Below are 23,554 nucleotides of genomic sequence, written 5' to 3' on the forward strand. Positions count from 1 at the left end.
TCAAGAACTGAACTGAAGCAATGGGCAACAATTGGAGTATGGGACGACCCTGAGGGGCGGGGCTCTGGGGTGATGTTTTCTAGACGAAGAAGTAGCTTAGCTGAAATCTGGAAGGCTGAAACTGAAATCATGAAGTAGCGTTTTGGGTTCTGTATTTCTTCTCTTTTTGTTTTGTTTTTGTTGAAAAAAAAAATTAAACGGGTGCATGAATCACGAATAGGCCTGTAGGCTATTCTTTAATTATCAGCCGAAGCTCACCCTCATTGTAGGCTAAATGTCTTTTGTTTATCCCGCCTTCAGAAGCGAAAACGATACTGAATTCACAGATTTTAGTAGCACTATTAACTAAATTCTTCGAAATTATCTTTTAGACGTAGGATTAGGCTACTTGAAGATATACTTCGATATTCATAGATTTGAGAAAAGCGGATCGAAATGGTCTTAACGCATTGTTGGATTTCATTAATCAAACGAACTCGAACTAGAGATCAAGCGCTCTAAAGTTTTTTGGGTTTCTCGGATGTGTAGGGAATTTTGAATATGATTCATACATCATCGTTCTTCTGTCTGTGGATTTGGTTCTCACGTGGTAAGTGTTTTTCATTTTGATTAAATGTGGTTTCACTCCCAAAAATTGCTATTTTATATCTTTTCACACAATGAATGCATTGTATTTAGGCATTTTCAATATTAGTAAGGGTGGAGGAGGAATTACGAAATAAGTGGTAAACTGTGAGCTTCCAACCAACAAAAAATCTTCAGGAAAAAAAAGGCATGTTCGTGACATGTTTGAATATGTTCAGCCTGTGAGCTCAACAACATCTGGAAAACATCCTCTGTGAAAGAGAAAACAACTGATTCAGTTCCAGAAGAAATGGTGTTAAAATGATGAACAAACATGTTTTTTATAATGGGATAAAATATAATGGGTGTGTGTTTGAGTTAGTGAACTGTGGAAACTAGGTTTTTGCAATGTAATTGTCTCTAAAAATATAAACACATTTTTATTAAAGTTTAAAAAATGTTTCTGTTTGTGTTTCAGGTGTGTTTGGTGTTGGTACAGATGAAGTGAAGTCAGTGTCAGTGACTGAGGGAGATTCTGTCACTCTAAACATTGATGTTAAAGTACAGAGAGATGATATACTGTGGGCTTATAGACATGACAGTTCAGAGATACGTATAGCTGAAATCCATAAGCAGAACATTGATATGTTTAACAGTAATGTGACATTTGGAGACAGACTCCAGATGGACAGTCAAACTGGATCTCTGACCATCAGAAACATCAGAACCACAGACTCTGGACTTTATAAACTGAGCATCTTCAGCAAAAGTATCACACACAAAAGTTTCAGTGTTACTGTCTATGGTGAGTAAAATTAAGTGTTGATCAAGAAATCAAGATAGTGGGCTGGTGTAGGGTGATTGAGGGTTGGATATATACAGATGTTTATGTTTTGTGATTGCTGGGATGATTATTAAATGAACATGTTGCTCCTGACCTGAAACATTTCCATGTTTTCCAGCTCCTCTACAGACTCCTGTCATCACCAGTAACTCTTCAAACTGTTCATCATCTGAACGTTCATCAGAGTCCAGATGTTCACTGGTGTGTTCAGTGTTGAATGTGAGTGATGTGACTCTCTCCTGGTACAAAGGAATCAGTGTATTGTCCAGCATCAGTGTGTCTGATCTCAGCATCAGTCTCTCTCTACCTCTGGAGGTGGAATATCAGGATAACAACGCTTACAGCTGTGTGATCTACAATCCCATCAGCAACCAGACCACACATCTGGACATCAGTCGACTCTGTCACACATGTGCAGGTACTTCAGTGCTGATATTATTGATGATTTAATTAGTGATTTTAGATTTAGTTTAAAACAGATTTCCAACAGAGACATATTAAGTGAGATGCAAACATTGCAGGACTCATTAAGTTGGCTTGGAAAAGCCAACTTACTGATATTGTACTTAAACTTATTATTATTCTTCCTTCTTCTTCTTCTGAGCCAAATTTTAGACTATATCTCCTCCTAGACCGTTAAAGCTACGACCACCAAACTCGGGTCAGACCTTCAGACTGTTCTGACTTAATGTGCTATATCTTTTCCGACTGATTTGACTTTCAGTTTTCTTAAAACTTAATATTAAATATCATAAAAATCCCATAGACTCACATTGACCAAATGTCAAAGACTGTTTGAACTCTGTTTAACTGCTAGAAGCCCTTGATACTCATTTAACCTTTAAGCTATCTATCTTCTTTTTAACTAATCTTTCTTTCTTTCTTTCTTTCTTTCTTTCTTTCTTTCTTTCTTTCTAGCAAGACACAGGGTTTAAATACAGAGACTAACAAGCTACACAAGATAACAAGGGGGCGTGGCTAATCAGAAACTCCTGGGGAGCCTAATAACCAAGAAAAACGGATTACAAAACATGGTACAGGACAGGAAATGACAAAAGTCCACACAAGACAAGAGGAACATAAGACAGAAATCATAACACTTTCTTTCTTTCTTTCTTTCTTTCTTTCTTTCTTTCTTTCTTTCTTTCTTTCTTTCTTTCTTTCTTTCTTTCTTTCTTTCTTTCTAACTAATCTTGATCTATCCATCCAACCATCCATGGTCATGTTAAAACATGGTAAATCATGCTAGCAATGTGATAAACTATGCATGGTAAATCATGTTAAACCATGCTAGAACAGTTTAAAACTTTTTCTAACTTTCTGGCTAGGCTTTTTCAAGCCAACTTAAAGTTTGTCTACGAACTTTACCATCTAGTTTTTATTAATATTTTCTGTTTGTTCATTACAGAACTCAAGCAGCCCTCACATTGGGTGGGAATACTGGTTAGTTTAGTGATACTGGCTGTATTAGTTGTGGCAGCAATGATCTTTCTCAGAAGAAAGAGTAAACAACCAACACAAAAGGGCAAGTAATACTTTTTTCATCAAAGATATGAACATTCAGGGTTTTAAATTAAGATGTTCCACAATATCTGTTTTTTAAAACACTATTTCAGACTTATTTTGTAGTTTAAAAATGTGATTATTATCATTAAAACAGTCCAGTCTTGTGAGGAAGAGGTACTTTATGCCGAAACAACATTTCGTGCACGCAGTGTTCACAGTACGGTAAGACACTGTATGATTGTGTGCAGAAGCCTCAGCTTTTACCACAGGCGCTAAAAAAAGAGCTGTTTGTGCTTATGTGTCGAAGCAGTCGCTGTGTCCTGTGCTGATCTTAGCGTTCATACTATATCCGTGCAAAATGCGGCCTAAGACAAGTAAGCTATTTTCAAGCGTCTTAGAGTGCTCTATTTAGCTTAATGTCTGTTTTTGCTTGCACTTTTCATGCTTAGGTTTCAAATTTAAACAGTAGCGTCCTCAAGGCACAGTACCATATCAGACAACTTTAGAAACTTGCAATTCAACACACAAACATGTGCTCTCATTTCTCAGGCCCAGAAGGGTTTAGGGAGGGTGGAGGTTTTCAGTTTACTGTATACCAAGATTAAAGTATTAGGAACCACCAGTTGACATTTTTGCTGCTCCACCATTGATTAACATAAGTTAACAAAAATAATAATAATCTTGTTAATTAGGCAAAAATTCCCCAAAAAGTCATTTAAAGAGCAAAAGCAATACTGAAGTCACCCCGTTATGGCAGAAAATATTAGTAAATCTAGTAATTGTTTTTGACAATCTAGTAAAATATCATGTTTTGCTGCTTTCAAGTCCTGTGCTTGTAATTGTTTTGTTTTTTCAGCCATTGTCCTTGAGGCGAAGTTGGATTTATAGTTTGTTTATTACTGTGGCCTAGAGAGTTCAATGTGCAGAAACTGAAGAAACCACAAAATTTAGAAATGCAAATGCAAATTAAGAAAACAACATCAGTTTTGCAACACATGTTCTGCAAATACTCACACAACGCAACCAAGTACAGAAACACGCTGCAAATACTCACAATGCAAACAAATACAAAAACGCATTTTCAACGTGTTTCTGTGTTTGGTTGCGTCATGAGCATTTACAGCAAATGTGTTTTCTGATGACAAGTTTTTCAGTTGCAGCATGTTGAGCTTTACAAGGATTACAAGAACATTAACAGTCTGCTGGTGTGTATATATTGTGTATATATATTGTGTGTATATATATATGAAGAGTTCAGATGCAAAAGCCTCTAAGTGCCATCTGAAATTTTCTTCTAGAATGATCATTTTTATCAAGTTCGTATATTTAAGTTCAGTAATTTCACTTAAATGACAATTAATAGGTAATTTTCATTGGCATTTATGTGAAATTACTGAACTTAAATATACAAGCTTGATAAAAATGATCATTCTAGAAGAAAATTTCCAGATGGCACTTAGAGGCTTTTGCATCTGAACTCTTCATATATATATATATCAGACACACACCAACAGTCTGTTAATGATAACTATAAACTTATAATTAAAAGCTTAAAGGGATGGTTTGGAGTAAAATCAACCTAGGGTCCTTTGCACCATGACCTCGAGCCAAACACCCCCCAGAAGCCTTTTTTCCCTTGGTTGAACATTACTAAAGTTAGAGCTTATTTAGAGATATCAGCCGAATGGCTTAGTGCAGGCGCTAATGGATCCAAGGATGTATCTCGTAAATTCCCCCACTAATAATGCTCAGAATGGTACCAAACTTCTACAGTAGTACAAATAGGTTCTGCACTCATAAAACGAGGCATTAGTTTGTAAGTACATCAGGAGTTTATTTAAATAACACTTGCCTGACGGCTCATGCTACCGCTAACCTGGACGTCGAGGTCACTTCTGTTATTTGGGGAAAGCATGTAAAAGTCCTGGCAGAAAGGGATGCATAAGGATGTGGAGAAACGACGCCCAGTTCCAGGAATGCACTAATATTTAGTTGGTAGTACCAGTTTGCAACAATTATTAGTTAACACTAAGTTGTTAACACTTCGGAAAAAATAATAATTCGTCGTTTCACTACATCCTTGTATCGCTTTCTGTCAGGACTTTTACATGCTTTTCTCAACTCAGTGAAGTGACGTCGGTGTCCGGGTTAGCCGTAGCATTTTACTCTGAACCATCCCTTTAATAAATTTAAAAAAAGTGTGTGTGTGATATACAGTACATACACACACAAACACAGTTTTTTGTTTTACACATTTTAATTTCTATGTTTTGTTTTCTTTCAGAAAGCTTATGGAGAAGACCACATCATATACTCAAGTGTTAATGTAACATGACATATTCAGTGTATGTCCGTGTTAAAAATACTGTATTTATTTGACATTTTTCTCTGTATTTTCTGTGACTAAACACTGCCATGTCATTTTCAAGTAATTAATTTTAGAGAAAGTTGCTGTGGGCTCTAAAAGTGCATCTTTTAGAGACCATAAGGATAGATTTGCAGAGAGTTATGAACAGTTGTTCAGACTTCATGAAATCCTGAGCTTCAGTGTCATCAGTATTTTATCAGTATTCCAGTATCAGGATTTTCTCTAGCTTGCACTAACATTCCATGTTATAGAATTTCAGTGAATGTATTAATATTCTATATTCATTAATACATGTTTCTCTTGAATACTTGATTCTGATTGGTCAATTGCCATTTAAATATTTGTGAATAATTACAGCTCAGTGTTTGTCACCCATTTAAATCCTACAATGGTCTTCCATCACGCTCTAACTTGTTCTGCGGCGAGATGTTTAACTGTGAGACACAACATGTTCATACAAGCTCGACTCTATTATCATAATCTTATTTGAGATTTGAGCTGAATGCATACTGTATATTATAAATACACATACACATACACATATTACTCTCAGTTAAGACAATTGCTGTATAGTACACATCAGCCTTAACAAAAACCTTTCAACTCTTTTAAAAATGGCCAACTCTGCATGTGTGTAGAGTTTTTATATTGATTATATTCAGGCCTATTATTAGGTTTATATTTTTGGACATAATTTTTTGTACGTTTTTATATCCGTTTTTATATTTTATTGTTCGATTTTTTTTTAACCAAATGTTTCATGTATAATGCCTTCACTGTGCCTTTAATGTTAAGACCAGAATTTCTAAGCACAAGCTGAATTTTTTTTACAAGATTTGTGTGAGTTTGAATGTATCTACACAACCTGCCCAGGATGTTTAAGTCTGTCACCAACTGCCAAGTCAGCATCCGGTTTCTGCTCTTCTGAATCCTGTTCCAGCTGAGAAACTGCCATTGATATGAATGATAATGCTAACGGATAGCTTGTGTCTTTTGTTCATTTTATGGAAATCTTCTGATATTTCTCTACGGTTATTTTTAGTTGTTCAGCTTGTCAGACTGGACATGTTTGTGTAAGCTGAGCTCAATGCAGGAGTCTTTACACCCTTATTAAAGATGCTTTGAGCTCAGCAAAAAACTATGTAAATAGTTATGTAAAAAAACAGTTACAAAAAAATTATGTAAAATGAACCAAACCGCTTTGGTTCTTTTTTTCATAATGTAGTGTTTTCTGAAACCACTGAACTGTTTTTTAATCTGTATTGCACCAATAAAACTTTTTTTAACCCAGTATTTATAAAGAATCTTTTACTTTTTACTGACTTCTGCCTGGACTAATATTCATTAATTATTTGATTAATACATAACTCAAAAGTGTGTGTAAACTCTGTTAATTGTATAATGGAGAGAGTTCATGTCAGTGACACTAGAGGGAGCCAGAGCAGAGCTGACAACAGCAACCCTGTGTCCCAAGTATGAACAAAAGTTGAGTCCCAATTAACACACACTATGTACTTGTAATATCCAGCTGTCTAGTTTATGAATTTGATATGTTTTGTCATTTTGACATCCAGTGTCAGAGTATGATGGCCTCTCCACTGATGGACTTTCCACACAAATTAACTTTTTTCTTTTGGTTAACTGCATCATCCGGGTATTTGAAGGGCACATTTTCTTTTTTGAAATTTTCAGTTTGAACACTACTTGCACTGTTTGTACTACAAAATGTAATAGAATAGTGCACAAGTACACAAATTGGGATCCAGCAAAAGATTGTATAAGCCTATACTAAGATGGTGCACTAATATTATTGGGAGAAAGGGCAATGCACAAAATGGTGAAATTATGCTGCCGTTATCAAAAATGTCCTACTTTACACTTATGAAGTCGTGATTACAAGTGCTTTGTTAATCATATAAACGGCAAAATGATATTTAGCATCCCATTCACTGTCAAAAAATTCACCACACTATCTAGCTGACAATTCTGGAATTTCTGTCAAATAGGCCTACAGGCTATTTTGACTGTTTAAAACCTATACGCTGTAAACATGCACTACTTTAATGACAAGACAAGGCGATGAAGCTGTTGTGGAAAAACAAAGAACAGCAGTCACAGTAGCAATCGTCAGTTCTCTCCTCCTCCATGTTTAAATTTTATTGCTCGCCCAAGTCGGGAACTTCCCAGATGGCATTTATGTCCAATTTTTAACTAGGAAATCGTATTTATGATAATTCTGATAGCACGTGAAGTAAGTCCCTTCTAAACATAAGAGCTAAATGGGTGCTGTCAAAACCCAGAAACAATTTAGCGTTTAAGCACTTCCGGTTCCATCGTCTCGTAGTCGATGGGTTCTTCAACAGAAGAGTCGTGTCGAACACTGAAGCAGAAGAGCCACAGCAGCGGAAGACACCGGTGTGACTCCTGTCAGCTAAAAACAAGAAACTGAGACTATAATTCACACGGGTGTATGTAATGGTGGTGTAGCCTAATGGTGTGGAGGATATTTTCTTGGTACACTTTGCTATCATGTTCATTTGCACCAAAATCTCTGAGGAATGTTTCCAGCACCTTCGATACCATGAAGAATTAAGGCAGTTCTGAAGGCAAAAGGGGGTCCACAGCATTACTAGAATTTTTATTTGTATAAAAATATTTTTAAACTTGATATGTTTATCACAAAAATGTTGCATTGAAGCAATTGTGCAGAACACCTGAGCTTCTTTGTGCCTTTACTAGCAGCTCGGTGAGTCAGAATGATACCTGTGGTCAGAAGTCAGAACTATTTAGGTCAATGTAAGGTATCAAGTGTTTTTTGTTGTTGATGGCTGAATGCAGCGGGTGGTTTTTTGGTTAACCTATTATTGGGCTCACAGGAGTGCACTTGAGTGTTAGTGTGTGGTGTATGAGTGGGTGAAGAGATGCTCTTGTGAAACTCCCTTACTAGGCCTCAGCGCTTCACTGGAAACTAATGTTGTCAGAACGTTGTGGGAACTAGAACGCACATGAATACTTCAGGTAAAGGTAAAAGATTAGTTTAAACATAGATTGTTTAGTGACATTTACTATGGAACATTTCTCAGTTACGCTTGTGTTGATGACAGAATTCCTGCCAAAATGAATATGGCCAAGAACATCATATATGTGTTTAAGTGAATAAACCGAGTCAAGCTTTTATCCTAGAACATAAAAGTCCCAGTTGAATGATTGCATTTTCTGGTTCTTTATGTTTGTAAAAAGGTGTGAACTCAGGTCACAGAACACAGATGTTGTGTCTTAGCTGTGAAGGAAATAGTGGCCTACCAGAACCCAAAGTGTTATAAGAAAAAACCCTCTAGATGTTAACTGATAAGAACAAGACTGTTACGGTTTCTCGGGGGTCTGGGGTCGTACATTGGCACTGTTTTGAATAGCATGCTACCATTCTACTCTGTTTATGCAGTGGTCACTCACACTTTGTTGGCGAAAGAGCACGTTTGATCAAGTGTTACCCAGCAGTCTCTGCGGTCCCTCACCCTCATCCCTGTTTGCATATCATAAAGGTTCTTTAACAATAGAGTATTGATTACACAACAAATAATCCAATATAATATTAGGCAACTTTGAAAACTTTGATTTAATGCGAAATTAGAGAGAGAGAGAGAGAGAGAGAGAGAGAGAGAGATGGTGTGTGCATGTAAGTGTGGCGTAAACTCCTAGATCCTGTTTCTGAACGGACTTCTAACCTGGAACTGTATCAGCTGATTATTTCTTGCTTTTAAATGTTTTAAGTTCTTACTATGGATATATATATATATAGTGTTACTTAAAATGTGTCACCTGAGAATTGAAATAGTTTTTCTAAGTGGAGCACCAGATCGTTGAAATGTTTTTTTGTTTTTCTCACGCACTCAGTTTTTCGCGTCATGTTTGCCTGTATGTCGTTGAGTGTTTATTGAGAAGTTCAGAGAAATGATTCACAGCGCATCTTTCTACTGTCTGTGTTTATTACTATCGATTGGTACGTTACAAATATCCTTTGAAATAACACGAAAAAATCAGTGCGAGTTAAATCTGCCATGTTTCTTATTTGTTTATTTGTTCAGGGGGAATTCCTAACAGCAGGAGATTACTTTAAAGGCCTTTTTTTCATGGTGTTAAATATTTAGTGCAATCTTTTGTCCGAGTTGATCTTCCTCATAAATATTATATTTGATCTTGATCAGGTTTTTTTCAGTTTCAGGTGTGTTTGGTGATTCAGATGAAGTGAAGTCAGTGTCAGTGACTGAGGGAGATTCTGTCACTCTAAACACTGATGTTCAAGTACAGAGAGATGATCAGATACTGTGGACGTTTGGACCTCAAGACACTCGAATAGCTGAAATCTTTAAAAGGGACCAGATAAACTTTGCATCTGTCAGTAATGATGGAAGATTCAGAGACAGACTCCAGATGGACAATCAAACTGGATCTCTGACCATCAGAAACATCAGATCTGAACACACTGGACTTTATAAACTACAGATCATCAGAAGCAGAGGAACTTCATACAAGAGATTCAATGTTACTGTTGGTGAGTAAATGATTCTCATGATGATTCAGACTGTGATGATACTTAAAAATAAAACTTCTCCTGATTAATCTGGATGTTCATAAGTATATAACTGACAAAAGTGTAACCAAATATATATTTTTTCAGCTCGTCTACCCACTCCTGAGATCACCAAAAACTTTTCATCAGTTCAAAATCCTTCATCATCATCATCATCATCATCAGGATCATCGGAGTCCAGATGTTCACTGGTGTGTTCAGTGTTGAATGTGAGTGATGTGACTCTCTCCTGGTACAAAGGAATCAGTGTATTGTCCAGCATCAGTGTGTCTGATCTCAGCATCAGTCTCTCTCTACCTCTGGAGATTCAGTGTCTGGATGATTCCTACAGCTGTGTCGTGTCTTATTTATTCATCAACCGAACTACACACCTCAACATCACTGATCTCTGTCACACATGTCCAGGTACGTCAGGGTAGTTCAGAAGATTTTGCTGGATGTTAATGACTGTAAATACTGCAGAGAAACACAACTGTTGTGCTATTTTATCTTAATGAGCTTTAAAGATTTTGTTTAAAAGTGGGATCTCGAGTGTCTTCAAGTAGTTGAACTCACGTATTCACATTGTCATATTAACAGATTTACGTTTGTTTTGTATTTCATCTTTTCTGTTACCATCACAACACATTTCCTTAGTTCATGATGATCTATATTGAGTTCTGCAGTGTTATATAATGTCTTGATTGAGTCATTGAAAGACTTTTACATTCATATGAATTACTGTTTTCTCTTAACATCAGATGCCATTCAGCTATCACATCTTATTCTGCTGATATCAGCTGGTTTACTGATGGTCATAGCTGTATTTGTGTTGGTGAAATACTTTCACTGCAGGAACTGCAAACAAGCAACACAAGAGGGCAAGTATTACCTTATTCATTCAATAAAATGAGACTTTCTGGGTCATAAGTGTTCAAAAGACTGCAATATATGTTAAAACCGATTGATACATAGTCAATTGTAAATGCAATTGAAATTGTACATTCAATTAACAAAATTAAACTTAATTTTTAAAACTACATATGTGACCCTGGATCACAAAACCAGTCTTATGTTGCACGGGTATATTTGTGGCAATAGCCAACAAAACATTGTATGGGTCAAAATTATAGATTTTTCTTTTATACCAAAAATCATTAGGATATTAAGTAAAGATCATGTTCCATGAAGATATTTTGTAAATTTCCCACCTTAAATATATAAAACATTTATTTTTGTGAATGGATGCAGCACTATCGCCAATAGAAATGGACAACTTTAAAGGAGATTTTCTCAATATTTAGATTTTTCTGTACCCTCAGATTGCAGATTTTCAAATATTTGTATCTCGGCCAAATATTGTCCTATCCTAACAAACCATACATCAATGGAAAGATTATGTATTCAGCTTTCAGATGATGTATAAATCTCAATAAAAATAAAAAAATACCCATAAGACTGGTTTTGTGGTCCAGGGTCACATATGAAAACAGAGGGTACACTTTCTTTAAGTAATTTAAACTTCAAACTGGAAACATGTTCCACTAGATGGCAGTACAACCCATTCAAAGGAAATGTATCTTTATTACTCATATCTGTTGATCAGAGCAGAATGAGTGTGTGATACTGATGTTAAATACACAAGCTCTCCTCACACTGATCCACACGTGTTTGTGTTTGTAGATCTGACAATCACAGAGTCTGAATACACACAGATCATCTACTGTCTTCAGACGGGAGATCTGCCACAGGTCAGTAAAGAAATCATTGTAAATGTGACAGACATTAATCTCACATTGATGCTGAATAGAAGACCTGTTATACTTCCAAACCCAGTTATCTTATATGAATAGAGGGCAAGAAAATAATAGTTTTGTTGTTTGTCTTAATCTCAGTCTATTACAAGAGGAGTGTTTACACTGACATTTTAATTACTTTGTCATGTTTGTTGAGGCAAAAAATGGAATTTGTCAAATGATTTTTTTTCTCTTTCTCTGACAGAAACCATTGCTGGATTTGGCCAGAAGAACAAAGACAGTTGTGAACTATCAACACATACCGTGAAACAGATGACAAGAGAATATCACTTAGATCCAGAGTAGGAGTCACTTAAGTATATTGTCTTTGTATTGTTGATTTGATATTATATTTAATATTACCAATTGCATCAATCTCTTGTTTTTTTTATGTTTAAAACAGTTTTTTCTGTGTTTGAAATTCTCAGCCAGCATCTTTGTAATACATTATGTTTGTATTAAACAAACACCACCAGAGGTTACAGACAGATTTAAAACCATATACCAATTATTTTTATAATGGGCCTTTGCGATTTTTTGCAAAGTTCAAAGACACACATCTAGTGTATATTTATTTAGAAAAACATTTTAAAACCATAGGTAACGTAAGGTTTGCTTTATTATCCCCAATATGTTTCACAGCCAGCCGTAAACCATACAATCAACAAAACAAGCACAACAACACACAAGGAAAAAAGGAGGAAAAAATGTCTTCCATAAATAATTTACCTAGAATAATTTAATAAACCACGGCAGCTGGTTCAAAATAATTTTTTTATCTGTTAGTCCGAAAAAATAGCACATAATATCTATGAGTAGAAGGAAGCCACTTAAAAACATTCTGCAAGGGATGAGTGGAATCTCTATGGAATGGTGGGCTTTCTTACACACAGCATCCACATGAGCCTCAAAACTAAAGTCAACTTTTCAACTCTCACACCATCTCTTTGTCCGGCCCTATGAAGACAATCTAGCGCAGATGTCATGGGTGACACATTGCACCAGTAAAACTGCAGCTGCTTGTTGAAATATAGTGTGCTGAAAATAAGCAAACAAAATTGTATAAATCAATAAATATAAATGAAACCTATTTGTTTAAATATCTAGAGGATTGAATGGTTGCATGTTCTCAGTGTTAGTGTTTTATAGTGAAATATTACAACAAAACGCTCATTATTTTGGTACTTATTTCTTTTTTGCAGTCTTGCACAATCATTTTTTTAACGCACAGATTGAATGCGAGAAGCTTCATGCACTGTGACACATTACCTGCTCCGCTCAGAATGAGGCGTGCTGTGGTGTTTGGTCAGATGTGGTACGGGTGTCTTGTCTATTATTAGAGATATGAGCAGAAGGTGCTGGAAACACTGCATGTGGGTGAAGGGCTGCAGACAAACTCACGGCCTGCAACTTAAGGAAATAAATGTGTTGCATTACTTCAAGACAACATAACTCATCATATGTATATATTAAAAGAGAACAAGCTGTTCAGATCAACTTTTACCAAAAACTATGTATAGATACTGTAAAAATGACTGGCTATAGACTTGAACAGAACAAACATACTCACGTTACGGAAAATGCAAAGAACTGAGCTGAGAATTGGAAGAAGCGGAAGAAGCTAGAAGTGAGAAAATATAACTGGAAGAAACTCTTACATAAACATGAAGGTCATGTAAGTCATGAAAGGCTGCATTGAGGATGATGGACCTTGACCTTATGTTTTCTTCAGTGAGAATATTTGTAGGCCTACTACATTTCCTACAATACAACATGCATGTGTGCAAATGCTTTTGTAAATAAGAATTGGCAGACTAGGAACATTATGGATGGTATTCAAAAGAACGTCATTTTAATGTGTCATTTGAATTTCGGAATAGTGCTCTCCATTATACACACATGCACAAACATTCACCACACACACTTCTTTTCAACTTAACTAGATTTCTGTACAGGAAGTAGTGGCCAACCAAAACCCAAAGTGTCAGAAAATCTCTTGATAATGTGAACTAGTGGTTATAGAAGTGAAATGAAATCAAGTATTAATATATAAGTTTATGTAACTTTTGTACACTGATTTGACATCTTAGATATATTGTATTTTAATGGCTTCTTGTGCTGCAGGATGTGCTAAGCTGTTAAACACCATATTTCTTTGTCATAATCACAACATTTCCTTGTCATTTCAGAATAAAATACCTGTCAACCGAACCGACTCTGTGATTTATTAGCTAAGCAGCAGCTTTGCCATTTGTTTGATATATGCAAATAATAAAAACTGTTGTATTAGGTACATTAGAGACTGATGTGGGCAGGAAAAATGTTTACATTCAGCTGTTAGTTATAGAGCTGTAGCCTACTCTGAAATTATTAAAAAAAATTCTGAGAAGAAAATGACAGGAAGGAATTGAAGAGCTTAGAGAAGAGCAACAAAACACAAGTAGAGCAAAGTGAACATAATCTTGCAGAAAATCGGCACTATAACACCCTCATTACAGTCCCAACTCACAGTCTTCATTCTGTTTGTGTAGATGAAAGAACATCTTTTCCTCTAATGCTATAGTTCCTGTAAAACCGCCTCAAGATTCAAGAACTGACCTGAAGCAATGGGCAACAATTGGAGTATGGGACGACCCTGAGGGGCGGGGCTCTGGGGTGATGTTTTCTAGACGAAGAAGTAGCTTAGCTGAAATCTGGAAGGCTGAAACTGAAATCATGAAGTAGCGTTTTGGGTTCTGTATTTCTTCTCTTTTTGTTTTGTTTTTTGTTGCACACACACACAAAAAAATATTTTGTATAAACGGGTCCATGAGTCACGAATAGGCATGTAGGCTATTCTTTAATTACCAGTCGGAGTAGCACTATTAACTAAATGAGCTTCGAAATGATCTTTTAGACGTAGGATTAGGCTACGTGAAGATGTAATTCGATATTCATAGATTTTGAGAAAAGCGGATCGAAATGGTCTTAACGCATTGTTGGATTTCATTAATCAAACGAACGCGCTCTAAGTTTTTTGGGTTTCTCGGATATGTAGGGAATTGTGAATATGATTCATACATCATTGTTCTTCTGTCTGTGGATTTGGTTCTCACGTGGTAAGTGTTTTTCATTTTTATTAAATGTGGTTTCATTCCCAAAAATAGATATTTTAAATCTTTTCACACAATGAATGCATTGGCATTTTCAATATTAGGGGAGAGCCGGGACAGTTGAAACACTTTTCAGATAAATGTCGTTTTCTAAGATAAGGTTACAGATAGATTTTTTATTTTTTTGTGATTAACAACTCACATATGTGTTCTCTTAGTATCATGTGTTATTCGGTACAAATATAGAATGATTTAAGTAAAATATGACTTTGAACGGGAGTTGTGCTTTGTTTCAATCGTCCCGCCTGTGCGGGACGGTTGAAACACAGGGGTCAAGTCAAGTCAAGTTTATTTGTATAGCGCTTTTCACAATACAGATTGTATCAAAGCAGCTTCACAGTATTAAATTAAAATAATACAACAAAGGGGTGGGACGGATGAAACATAACAGTTTAAATGGCAACTATTCATCTAATGCTTATTTTTGTGAACAATACCTGACAAGTAGGCCTAACTTATGTACATATTTTTACAAACATATTTTGTCATTTATTTTCATTTAAAGGTTCATATTAACCATTTTTGTTCTGTCGCCCAATAAACAATAGGCGATAAGCCTATGCGCATTTTGTAATCTTTCTAACAGGCTATTTTGACGAAGACAGACAAATCCGTTTACAATTAATTTTCTTACATTTCTTCCTTGAGTCATATTGAGTGTTTGCTAGTTGAATAGCCTGTTATTATGAAGAAAACGAGGTCAACCAGACGACGATAAATGAAATTTATTGAATATTTAAGATTGGACAATTGATGATTATTACAGAGATAGCATGTGTTGCGTAATTGAAAATTAATTTGCATTAAAAGAAACACAAGTCTAGAAACAGTATATGAATCTATGAACAGTATAGGCTATGACCAGGTTTAACGGGCAGGATGCGCGGGCGGGACGGTTGAAACACTGTTTCAACCGTCCCGACAGCGCCTCCTATCATTTAAACCTCTTTTGCTCTTAAACTAAAAAACTCTGATATTGCACACTTAAGGGTGTGTTGCAGTACTAATACACCTGCCGTATTATCATTACAATGGCACATGAAACAATAAATCCAACTTGTCAGTCAAAACAAAGAACCGCACGAAATAATTCACTCACCGCACTCAAAAACAGCTTTGCGGCTTTAACTCCAAAACGACACGACGTAAAGAAGAAATGTTTTCGCGGGTATGTTAGGCATTGCGTGCTGTACGTGCTGACGAAATTTGACGTACATGACGTGAGTGGTTTTCAAGGAAATCTCAGTGTTTCATCCGTCCCGCGTTTCAATCGTCCCGGCTCTCTAAGGGTGGAGGAGGAATTGCGAAATAAGTGGTAAACTGTGAGCTTAATTCCAACCAACAAAAAATCTTCAGGGGGGAAAAAAAAGGCATGTTCAATGTTTGAATATGTTCAGCCTTTGGAGAACATCCTCTGTGAAAGAGTAAACTGACTGCAGTTCAGTTCCAGAAGAAATGGTGTTAAAATTATGAACAAACATGTTTTTTTTTTATAATGGGATAATATAATGGGCGTGAGTTTGAGTTAGTGAACTGTGGAAACTGTAGGTTTTTGCAATGTAATTGTCTCTAAAAAATACAAACACATTTTATTAAAGTTAAAAAAATGTTTCTGTTTGTGTTTCAGGTGTGTTTGGTGTTGGTACAGATGAAGTGAAGTCAGTGTCAGTGATGGAGGGAGATTCTGTCACTCTAAACACTGATATTAAAGTACAGAGAGATCTGATGGTGTGGGCTTATAGACATGACAGTTCAGAGATGCCTATAGCTGAAATCCATAAGCAGATCATTGATATGTTTGACAGTAATGTGACATTTGGAGACAGACTCCAGATGGACAGTCAAACTGGATCTCTGACCATCAGAAACATCAGAACCACAGACTCTGGACTTTATAAACTGAGCATCTTCAGCAGAAATATCTCATACAAAAGTTTCAGTGTTACTGTCTATGGTGAGTAAAATTAAGTGTTGATCAAGAAATCAAGATAGTGGGCTGGTGTAGGGTGATTGAGGGTTGGAGATATACAGATGTTTATGTTTTGTGATTGCTGGGATGATTATTAAATGAACATGCTGCTCCTGACCTGAAACATTTCCATGTTTTCCAGCTCCTGTACAGACTCCTGTCATCACCAGTAACTCTTCAAACTGTTCATCATCATCATCATCTGAACGTTCATCAGTGTCCAGATGTTCACTGGTGTGTTCAGTGTTGAATGTGAGTGATGTGACTCTCTCCTGGTACAAAGGAATCAGTTTATTGTCCAGCATCAGTGTGTCTGATCTCAGCATCAGTCTCTCTCTACCTCTGGAGGTGGAATATCAGGATAACAACACTTACAGCTGTGTGATCTACAATCCCATCAGCAACCAGACCACACATCTGGACAACAACAAACTCTGTCACACATGTGCAGGTACTTCAGCGCTGATATTATTGATGATTTAAATAATGATTTTAGATTTAGTTTAAAACAGATTCCAACAGAGACGTATTCATTGAGATGCAAACATTGCAGAACTCATTCAAAATTATTACTATTTTCTGTTTGTTCATTACAGAACTCATGCAGTCGTCACATTGGGTGGGAATATCGGTTAGTTCAGTGATACTGGCTGTATTAGTTGTGGCGGCAATAATCTTTCTCAGAAGGAAGAGTAAACAAGCAACACAAAAGGGCAAGTAACACTTTTTTCATCAAAGATATGAACATTCAGGGTATGAAATTAAGATGTTCCACAATACCTGTTTTTTAAAACACTATTTCAGACTTATTTTGAAAATGTGGCTCGAGGTCATGGTGCAAATGACCCTATGGTTGATTTTACTCCGAACCATCCCTTTAATAAATTATATAAAAAAAGTGTGTGTGTGTGTGTGTGTGTGTGTGTGTGTGTGTGTGTGTGTGTGTGATATACAGTATATACACACACAAACACATTTTTTTGTTTTACACATTTTAATTTCTATGTTTTGTTTTCTTTCAGAAAGCTAATGGAGAAGACCACATCATATACTCAAGTGTTAATGTAACATGACAATAAAAATACTGTATTTATTTGACATTTTTCTCTGTATTTTCTGTGACTAATATAACACTGCCATGTCATTTTCAAGTAATTAATTTTAGAGAAAGTCGCTGTGGGCTCAAGTGCATCTTTAGAGACCATAAGGATAGATTTGCAGAGAGTTATGAACAGATGTTCAGATTTATTATATAAAATCCTGAGCTTCAGTGTCATCAGTATTTTATCAGTATTCCAGTATCAGGATTTTCTCTAGCTTGCACTATTATTCCATGTTATAGAATTTCAGTGAATGTATTAATATTCTTTATTCATTAATACATGTTTCTCTTGAATACTTGATTCTGATTGGTCAATTGCCATTTAAATATTTGTGAATAATTACAGCTCAGTGTTTGTCACCCATTTAAATCCTACAATGGTCTTCCATCACGCTCTAACTTGTTCTGCGGCGAGATGTTTAACTGTGAGACACAACATGTTCATACAAGCTCGACTCTATTATCATAATCTTATTTGAGATTTGAACAGTGAGCTGAATGCATACTGTATATTATAAATACACATACACATATTACTCTCAGTTAAGACAATTGCTGTAGCAGTTCACATCAACCTTAAATACCTTTCAGCTCTTTTAAAAATGGCCTTAACTCTGCATGTGTGTAGAGTTTTTATATTGATTATAAATAGGCCTATTATTAGGTTTATATCATTTTGTGTATGTTTTTATATACATTTGTATATTTTATTGTTCTATTTATTTATTTATTTATTTATTTATTGATTTATTGATTGATTGATTGATTGATTGATTGATTGATTTAACCAAATGTTTCATGTATTATGCCTTCACTGTGCCTTTAATGTTAAGACCAGCATTTCTAAGCACAAGCTGAAAATTTTCACAAGATTTGTGAGAACAGTTTGAATGTATCTACACAACCTGCCCAAGATGTTTTAGTCTGTCATCAACTTCCAAGACATCCAGTTTCTGCTCTTCTGAATCCTGTTCCAGCTGAGAAACTGCCATTGATATGAATGATAATGCTAACGGATAGCTTGTGTCTTTTGTTCATTTTATGGAAATCTTCTGATATTTCTCTACGGTTATTTTTAGTTGTTCAGCTTGTCAGACTGGACATGTTTGTGTAAGCTGAGCTCAATGCAGGAGTCTTTACACCCTTATTAAAGATGCTTTGAGCTCAGCAGAAAAACAAGTTGTTTACCGCAGTGCTTTTTTTATTATTTTTTTATGTAAAACCTCGACAAGAAAAAGTGTACTTAATCCCAGTGTTTTGTGTTATGTGTTTCCTACTGACATTGACATACTAATATTATTTTCATTTAAGTCACAGGTACAGCAGTAACATGGCACCCTTATCAAAACGCTTTGGTATTTTTCATAATGTAGTGTTATCTGAAACTGCACTGAACCGTTTTTTAATCTGTATTGCACAAATAAATAAAAAATTAACCCAATATTTATAAATAATCTTTTACTTTTTACTGACTTCTGCCTGGACTCATATTCATTAATTATTTGATTAATACATAACTCAAAAGTATGTGTAAACTGTTAATTGTATAATGGAGAGAGTTCATATGAGTGACACTAGAGGGAGCCAGAGCAGAGCTGACAACAGCAACCCTGTGTCCCAAGTATGAACAAAAGTTGAGTCCCAATTAACACACACTATGTACTTGTAATATCCAGCTGTCTAGTGTATGAATTTTAAATGTTTTGTCATTTTGACATCCAGTGTCAGAGTATGATGGCCTCTCCTCCACAGGTGAGTGTATAAAGTGTCTAACTTTCCACACAAATTAACTTTTTTCTTTTGGTTAACTGCATCATCCGGGTATTTGAAGGGCACATTTTCTTTTATTTGGAATTTTCAGTTTGAACACTACTTACACTGTTTGTACTACAAAATGTAATAGAATAGTGCACAAGTAACTCCAGTAAACTATGGAGTGCCGCAGGGATCTGTGTTGGGCCCTCTGTTATTCTCAATATATATGATGCCACTTGGAAATATTATAAGGAAACATGGAATTAGTTTCCATTGTTATGCTGATGACACTCAAATAAATATTTCATCACGGCCGGATGAAAACGCTAAATTTTCCAAATTGACAGAGTGTGTTAAAGATATAAAAGATTGGATGACGCATAATTTTCTTTTATTAAATCCAGACAAGACAGAGGTAATACTTATCGGTTCAAAAAACCGCCCACAAAACCTCGCACAATACAACTTTAACATCACAGGATGTCCTGTTACTTTATCCGCTACAGTAAAAGACCTGGGTGTTATACTCGATTGCAACCTGTCTGTTACAAAAACAGCCTTTTTCCACCTTAGAAACATTGCTAAGCTACGTAATATGCTATCAGTTTCTGATGCAGAAAAGTTAGTTCATGCATTCATGACCTCGAGACTGGATTACTGTAATGCTTTATTAGCTGGTTGTCCTGCATCCTCAATAAACAAGCTACAGTTAGTCCAAAATGCCGCCGCTAGAGTTCTTACGAGATCAAGAAAATATGATCATATAACACCGATTTTATCATCACTGCATTGGTTACCTATAAAGTTCCGTATTAATTACAATGTATTGCTACTGACTTATAAAGCCCTAAACGGCTTAGCTCCAGTCTATTTAACGGATCTTCTATCGCCCTATAATCCATCGCGCTCTTTAAGATCACTAAATTCAAGGCTTTTGATCATACCTAGGATATCCAGAACCACCAAAGGAGGGAGAGCATTTTCACATTTGGCTCCAAAACTCTGGAATAGTCTTCCTGATGCTGTTCGTTGCTCAGACTCGCTCTCCCAGTTTAAAACTAGATTAAAGTCGTATCTCTTCAGCCAGGCATTCATATAATATTTTTAATCTTACAGTTCAAACTACAATCCGGCCTCTAGCTCATAAATGCCAGAGGAGAACTGGCCCCCGACTGAGCCTGGGTTCTCCCAAGGTTTTTTTTCTCTCCATTAGGTCACCTGATGGAGTTTTAGGACACCATTAGGTCACTTGATGGAGTTTTTCGGTTCCTTGCCACTGTTGCCTTTGGCTTGCTCAGTTGGGGATATTTGGGGGATATTTAATTTCATTTTATCAATCAATAAATTCCACTTGAAACAAACCTTGTTGTATTATTTTAATTTAATACTGTGAAGCTGCTTTGATACAATCTGTATTGTGAAAAGCGCTATACAAATACACTTGACTTGACTTGACTTGACAAGTACACAAATTGGGATCCAGCAAAAGATTGTATAAGCCTATATACTAAGATGGTGCACAAATATTATTGGGAGAAAGGGCAATGCACAAAATGGTGAAATTATGCTGCCATTACACTATCAAAAATGTCCTACTTTCCACTTATGAAGTCGGGATTACAAGTGCTTTGTTAATCATATTAAAGCCAAAATGATATTTAGCATCCCATTCATTGTCAAAAAAATTCACCACACTATCTAGCTGACAATTCTGGAATTTCTGTCAAATACAGGCTATTTTGACTGTTTAAAACCTACAGTACGCTGTAAATATGCACTACTTTAATGACAAGACAAGGCGATGAAGCTGTTGTGGAAAAACAAAGAACAGCAGTCACAGTAGCAATCGTCAGTTCTCTCCTCCTCCATGTTTAAATTGTATTGCTCGCCCAACTCGGGAACTTCCCAGTGGTAAATACAACGTGAGATGGCATTCATGTCCAATTTTTAACTAGGAAATCGTATTTATGATCATTCTGATAGCACGTGAAGTAAGTCCCTTCTAAACATAAGAGCAAATGGGTGCTGCAGGGATGATGTATTTTTTTAGGTCAAAACCCAGAAACAATTTAGCGTTTAAGCACTTCCGGTTCCATCGTCTCGTAGTCAATGGGTTCTTCAACAGAAGAGTCGTGTCGAACACCAAAGCAGAAGAGCTACAACAGCGGAAGACACCGGTGTGACTCCTGTCAGCTATAATTCACACAGGTGTATTTAATGGTGGTGTAATGGTGTGGAGGATATTTTCTTTGTACACTTTGCTATCATGTTAATTTCCAGCACCTTCGATACCATGAAGAATTAAGGCAGTTCTGAAGGCAAAAGGGGGTCCACAGCATTACTAGAATTTGTATTTGTATCAAAATATTTTTGAACTTGTAAGCCCGTCTATTGGTCCAAAGAAGGTCTCCAATGAAACGGGGAAGGTTTCTCTGCGCGTTACTGTCTTTCCTTTTACGCAACACAACAAGATTAAATGCAATATATTTTCTCACATGCAATAGCTCGTTCCATCTGACTCCATAAATGAAAAGGTTTAAATGATATCTGCGCATCATTAAACGTGAACGAATATTTGATTATTCTCTTAAACTCTGTTTATATTTTACCCACTTAGATCAGGAAAAACAATAGGTTACTGTCGTAACCCCGGTTCTCTGAAACATCGAGTGGAGAGATCCACCTATGGGAAGGGCATCCTGTACCTGACCTCTGCAGAAGCATCCAAATGCACCAAGTCTGGCTAACAGACAGAAGCGCGCAGCCAATGCCAGGTAAGGCCACACCCCCTTACCTAAGGCATATAGCTGTCAGGCGCGCTCCTCCCCCTCAGTAAGTATATTCGCTTCTCGTGCGGCAAGCGGGGCAAAGCTGGTGGATCTCTCCACTCGATGTTTCAGATTGTTCTCTTTCATCATTTCGTTTCGAGATCCACCTATGGGAGAGACATGGACAGCTCCCCGATTGCCCAATACACTCACAGTGAGGTTCTGAAGGCCAGAGAAGGACGGTCACCTCAGAGAGGCGGTGCCTGACACGTCCCACAAACATGACCCTGCAAGGGTGACGCCATGCTAAACTGCTGTGGGCAAGCAGGGCATGAAACACGCATGAGACACATACATGATAATGGCCCCCGCACCACCAATGCACATAGCTAAACCCAAGAAGGAATGCGAATGCTTGGTGACAGGAATGAACACGGCCAGCCGGCCCATTCACTCCTCGTTGGTTAACCCAACGGGGCTGTGGGAAAGGGCTAAGAGGACCCTACCCCTAGGACCGAGTGTGCCACCGAGGTTCTGGTGACATCCAACCGGTAGTAACGCTCAAAGGTATGAGGAGAGGCCCAGCTGGCCACGGAGCAGATGTCCTGCAGTGGCACTCCCCTGAACAAAGCCCAAGAGGCGGCTAAGCCCCTTGTGGAATGAGCTCTGATGCCCCCTGGGGGCTGCACTCCCTTTGCTTCATAAGCCATAGTATAGCGTCCACAAGCCAATGTGAGAGGCATTGCTTTGAAATGGGACTCCCCTTGTGCTGGGGAGCCCTTGAAACAAAGAGCTGGTCGCTCTTGCGGAAAGCACTGGACCTGGTCATATATGCTTGCAGAGCACGGACGGGACACAGAACATTCAGCCCCTGATCCTCCGGGGAGGCAAAGGGTGGAGGGTGAAAAGCGGATAGCTCCAAAACCTCCGAAGTGAACGCAGGGAAGCATTTCGGCATGAAGGCCGGGTTAGGCTTAAGGGAAACCTTATCTCCACTTAGGGAGAATTTGGCGCACGAGGGGTGAACCGAGAGTGCATGTAGCTCACTGACCCGTTTAGCAGATGCCACGGCCGAGAGCAAAGCTGTCTTGAGGGACAGCAGCTTAAGGGAAATACTCCCCAGAGGCTCAAAAGGATACAGAGACCGCGCTTCCAGCACC

The 23,554-nt window shown here is 37.0% G+C and overlaps 2 protein-coding genes and 1 long non-coding RNA gene across 12 annotated transcripts; 2 read left to right on the plus strand and 1 right to left on the minus strand.

The window, feature by feature from the left end:
* Positions 1-60: 60 nt before the first annotated feature.
* LOC309475642 (SLAM family member 5-like) lies at positions 61-18,402 on the plus strand. Of its 10 annotated transcripts, none has more exons than XR_014197744.1 (7): positions 62-589; positions 1,043-1,369; positions 1,527-1,826; positions 2,327-2,442; positions 2,817-2,933; positions 3,069-4,119; positions 5,199-6,420. XR_014197744.1 is itself a non-coding variant. In XM_082138529.1 (5 exons), exons 1-5 carry the CDS (start codon positions 541-543, stop codon positions 5,237-5,239), a joined length of 834 nt encoding a protein of 277 aa, XP_081994655.1. In that variant the 5' UTR covers positions 68-540; the 3' UTR covers positions 5,240-6,420. The 10 variants fall into 10 exon arrangements, 6 of the variants coding, with proteins under 6 accessions (XP_081994659.1, XP_081994655.1, XP_081994656.1 ...); XR_014197745.1 differs by lacking the exon at positions 2,327-2,442 and having other exon boundaries at positions 63-438; positions 488-589; XR_014197742.1 differs by lacking the exon at positions 2,327-2,442 and having other exon boundaries at positions 61-586.
* LOC309475686 lies at positions 5,669-21,657 on the minus strand. Its single transcript, XR_014197760.1, has 3 exons — positions 21,094-21,657; positions 18,456-19,790; positions 5,669-5,878 (listed from the first exon to the last, which is right to left on the minus strand). It is a non-coding gene; the product is annotated as an uncharacterized lncRNA (long non-coding RNA).
* Positions 8,941-11,778, plus strand: LOC309475632 (uncharacterized protein). Its single transcript, XM_082138504.1, has 6 exons — positions 8,941-9,045; positions 9,082-9,282; positions 9,505-9,834; positions 9,961-10,278; positions 10,614-10,733; positions 11,536-11,778. Exons 2-6 carry the CDS (start codon positions 9,234-9,236, stop codon positions 11,703-11,705), a joined length of 987 nt encoding a protein of 328 aa, XP_081994630.1. The 5' UTR covers positions 8,941-9,045; positions 9,082-9,233; the 3' UTR covers positions 11,706-11,778.
* Positions 21,658-23,554: the final 1,897 nt, after the last annotated feature.

Source organism: Leuciscus leuciscus (assembly GCF_965113295.1).
Source record: "Leuciscus leuciscus genome assembly, chromosome: 15".
Lineage (NCBI taxonomy): Eukaryota > Metazoa > Chordata > Actinopteri > Cypriniformes > Leuciscidae > Leuciscus > Leuciscus leuciscus.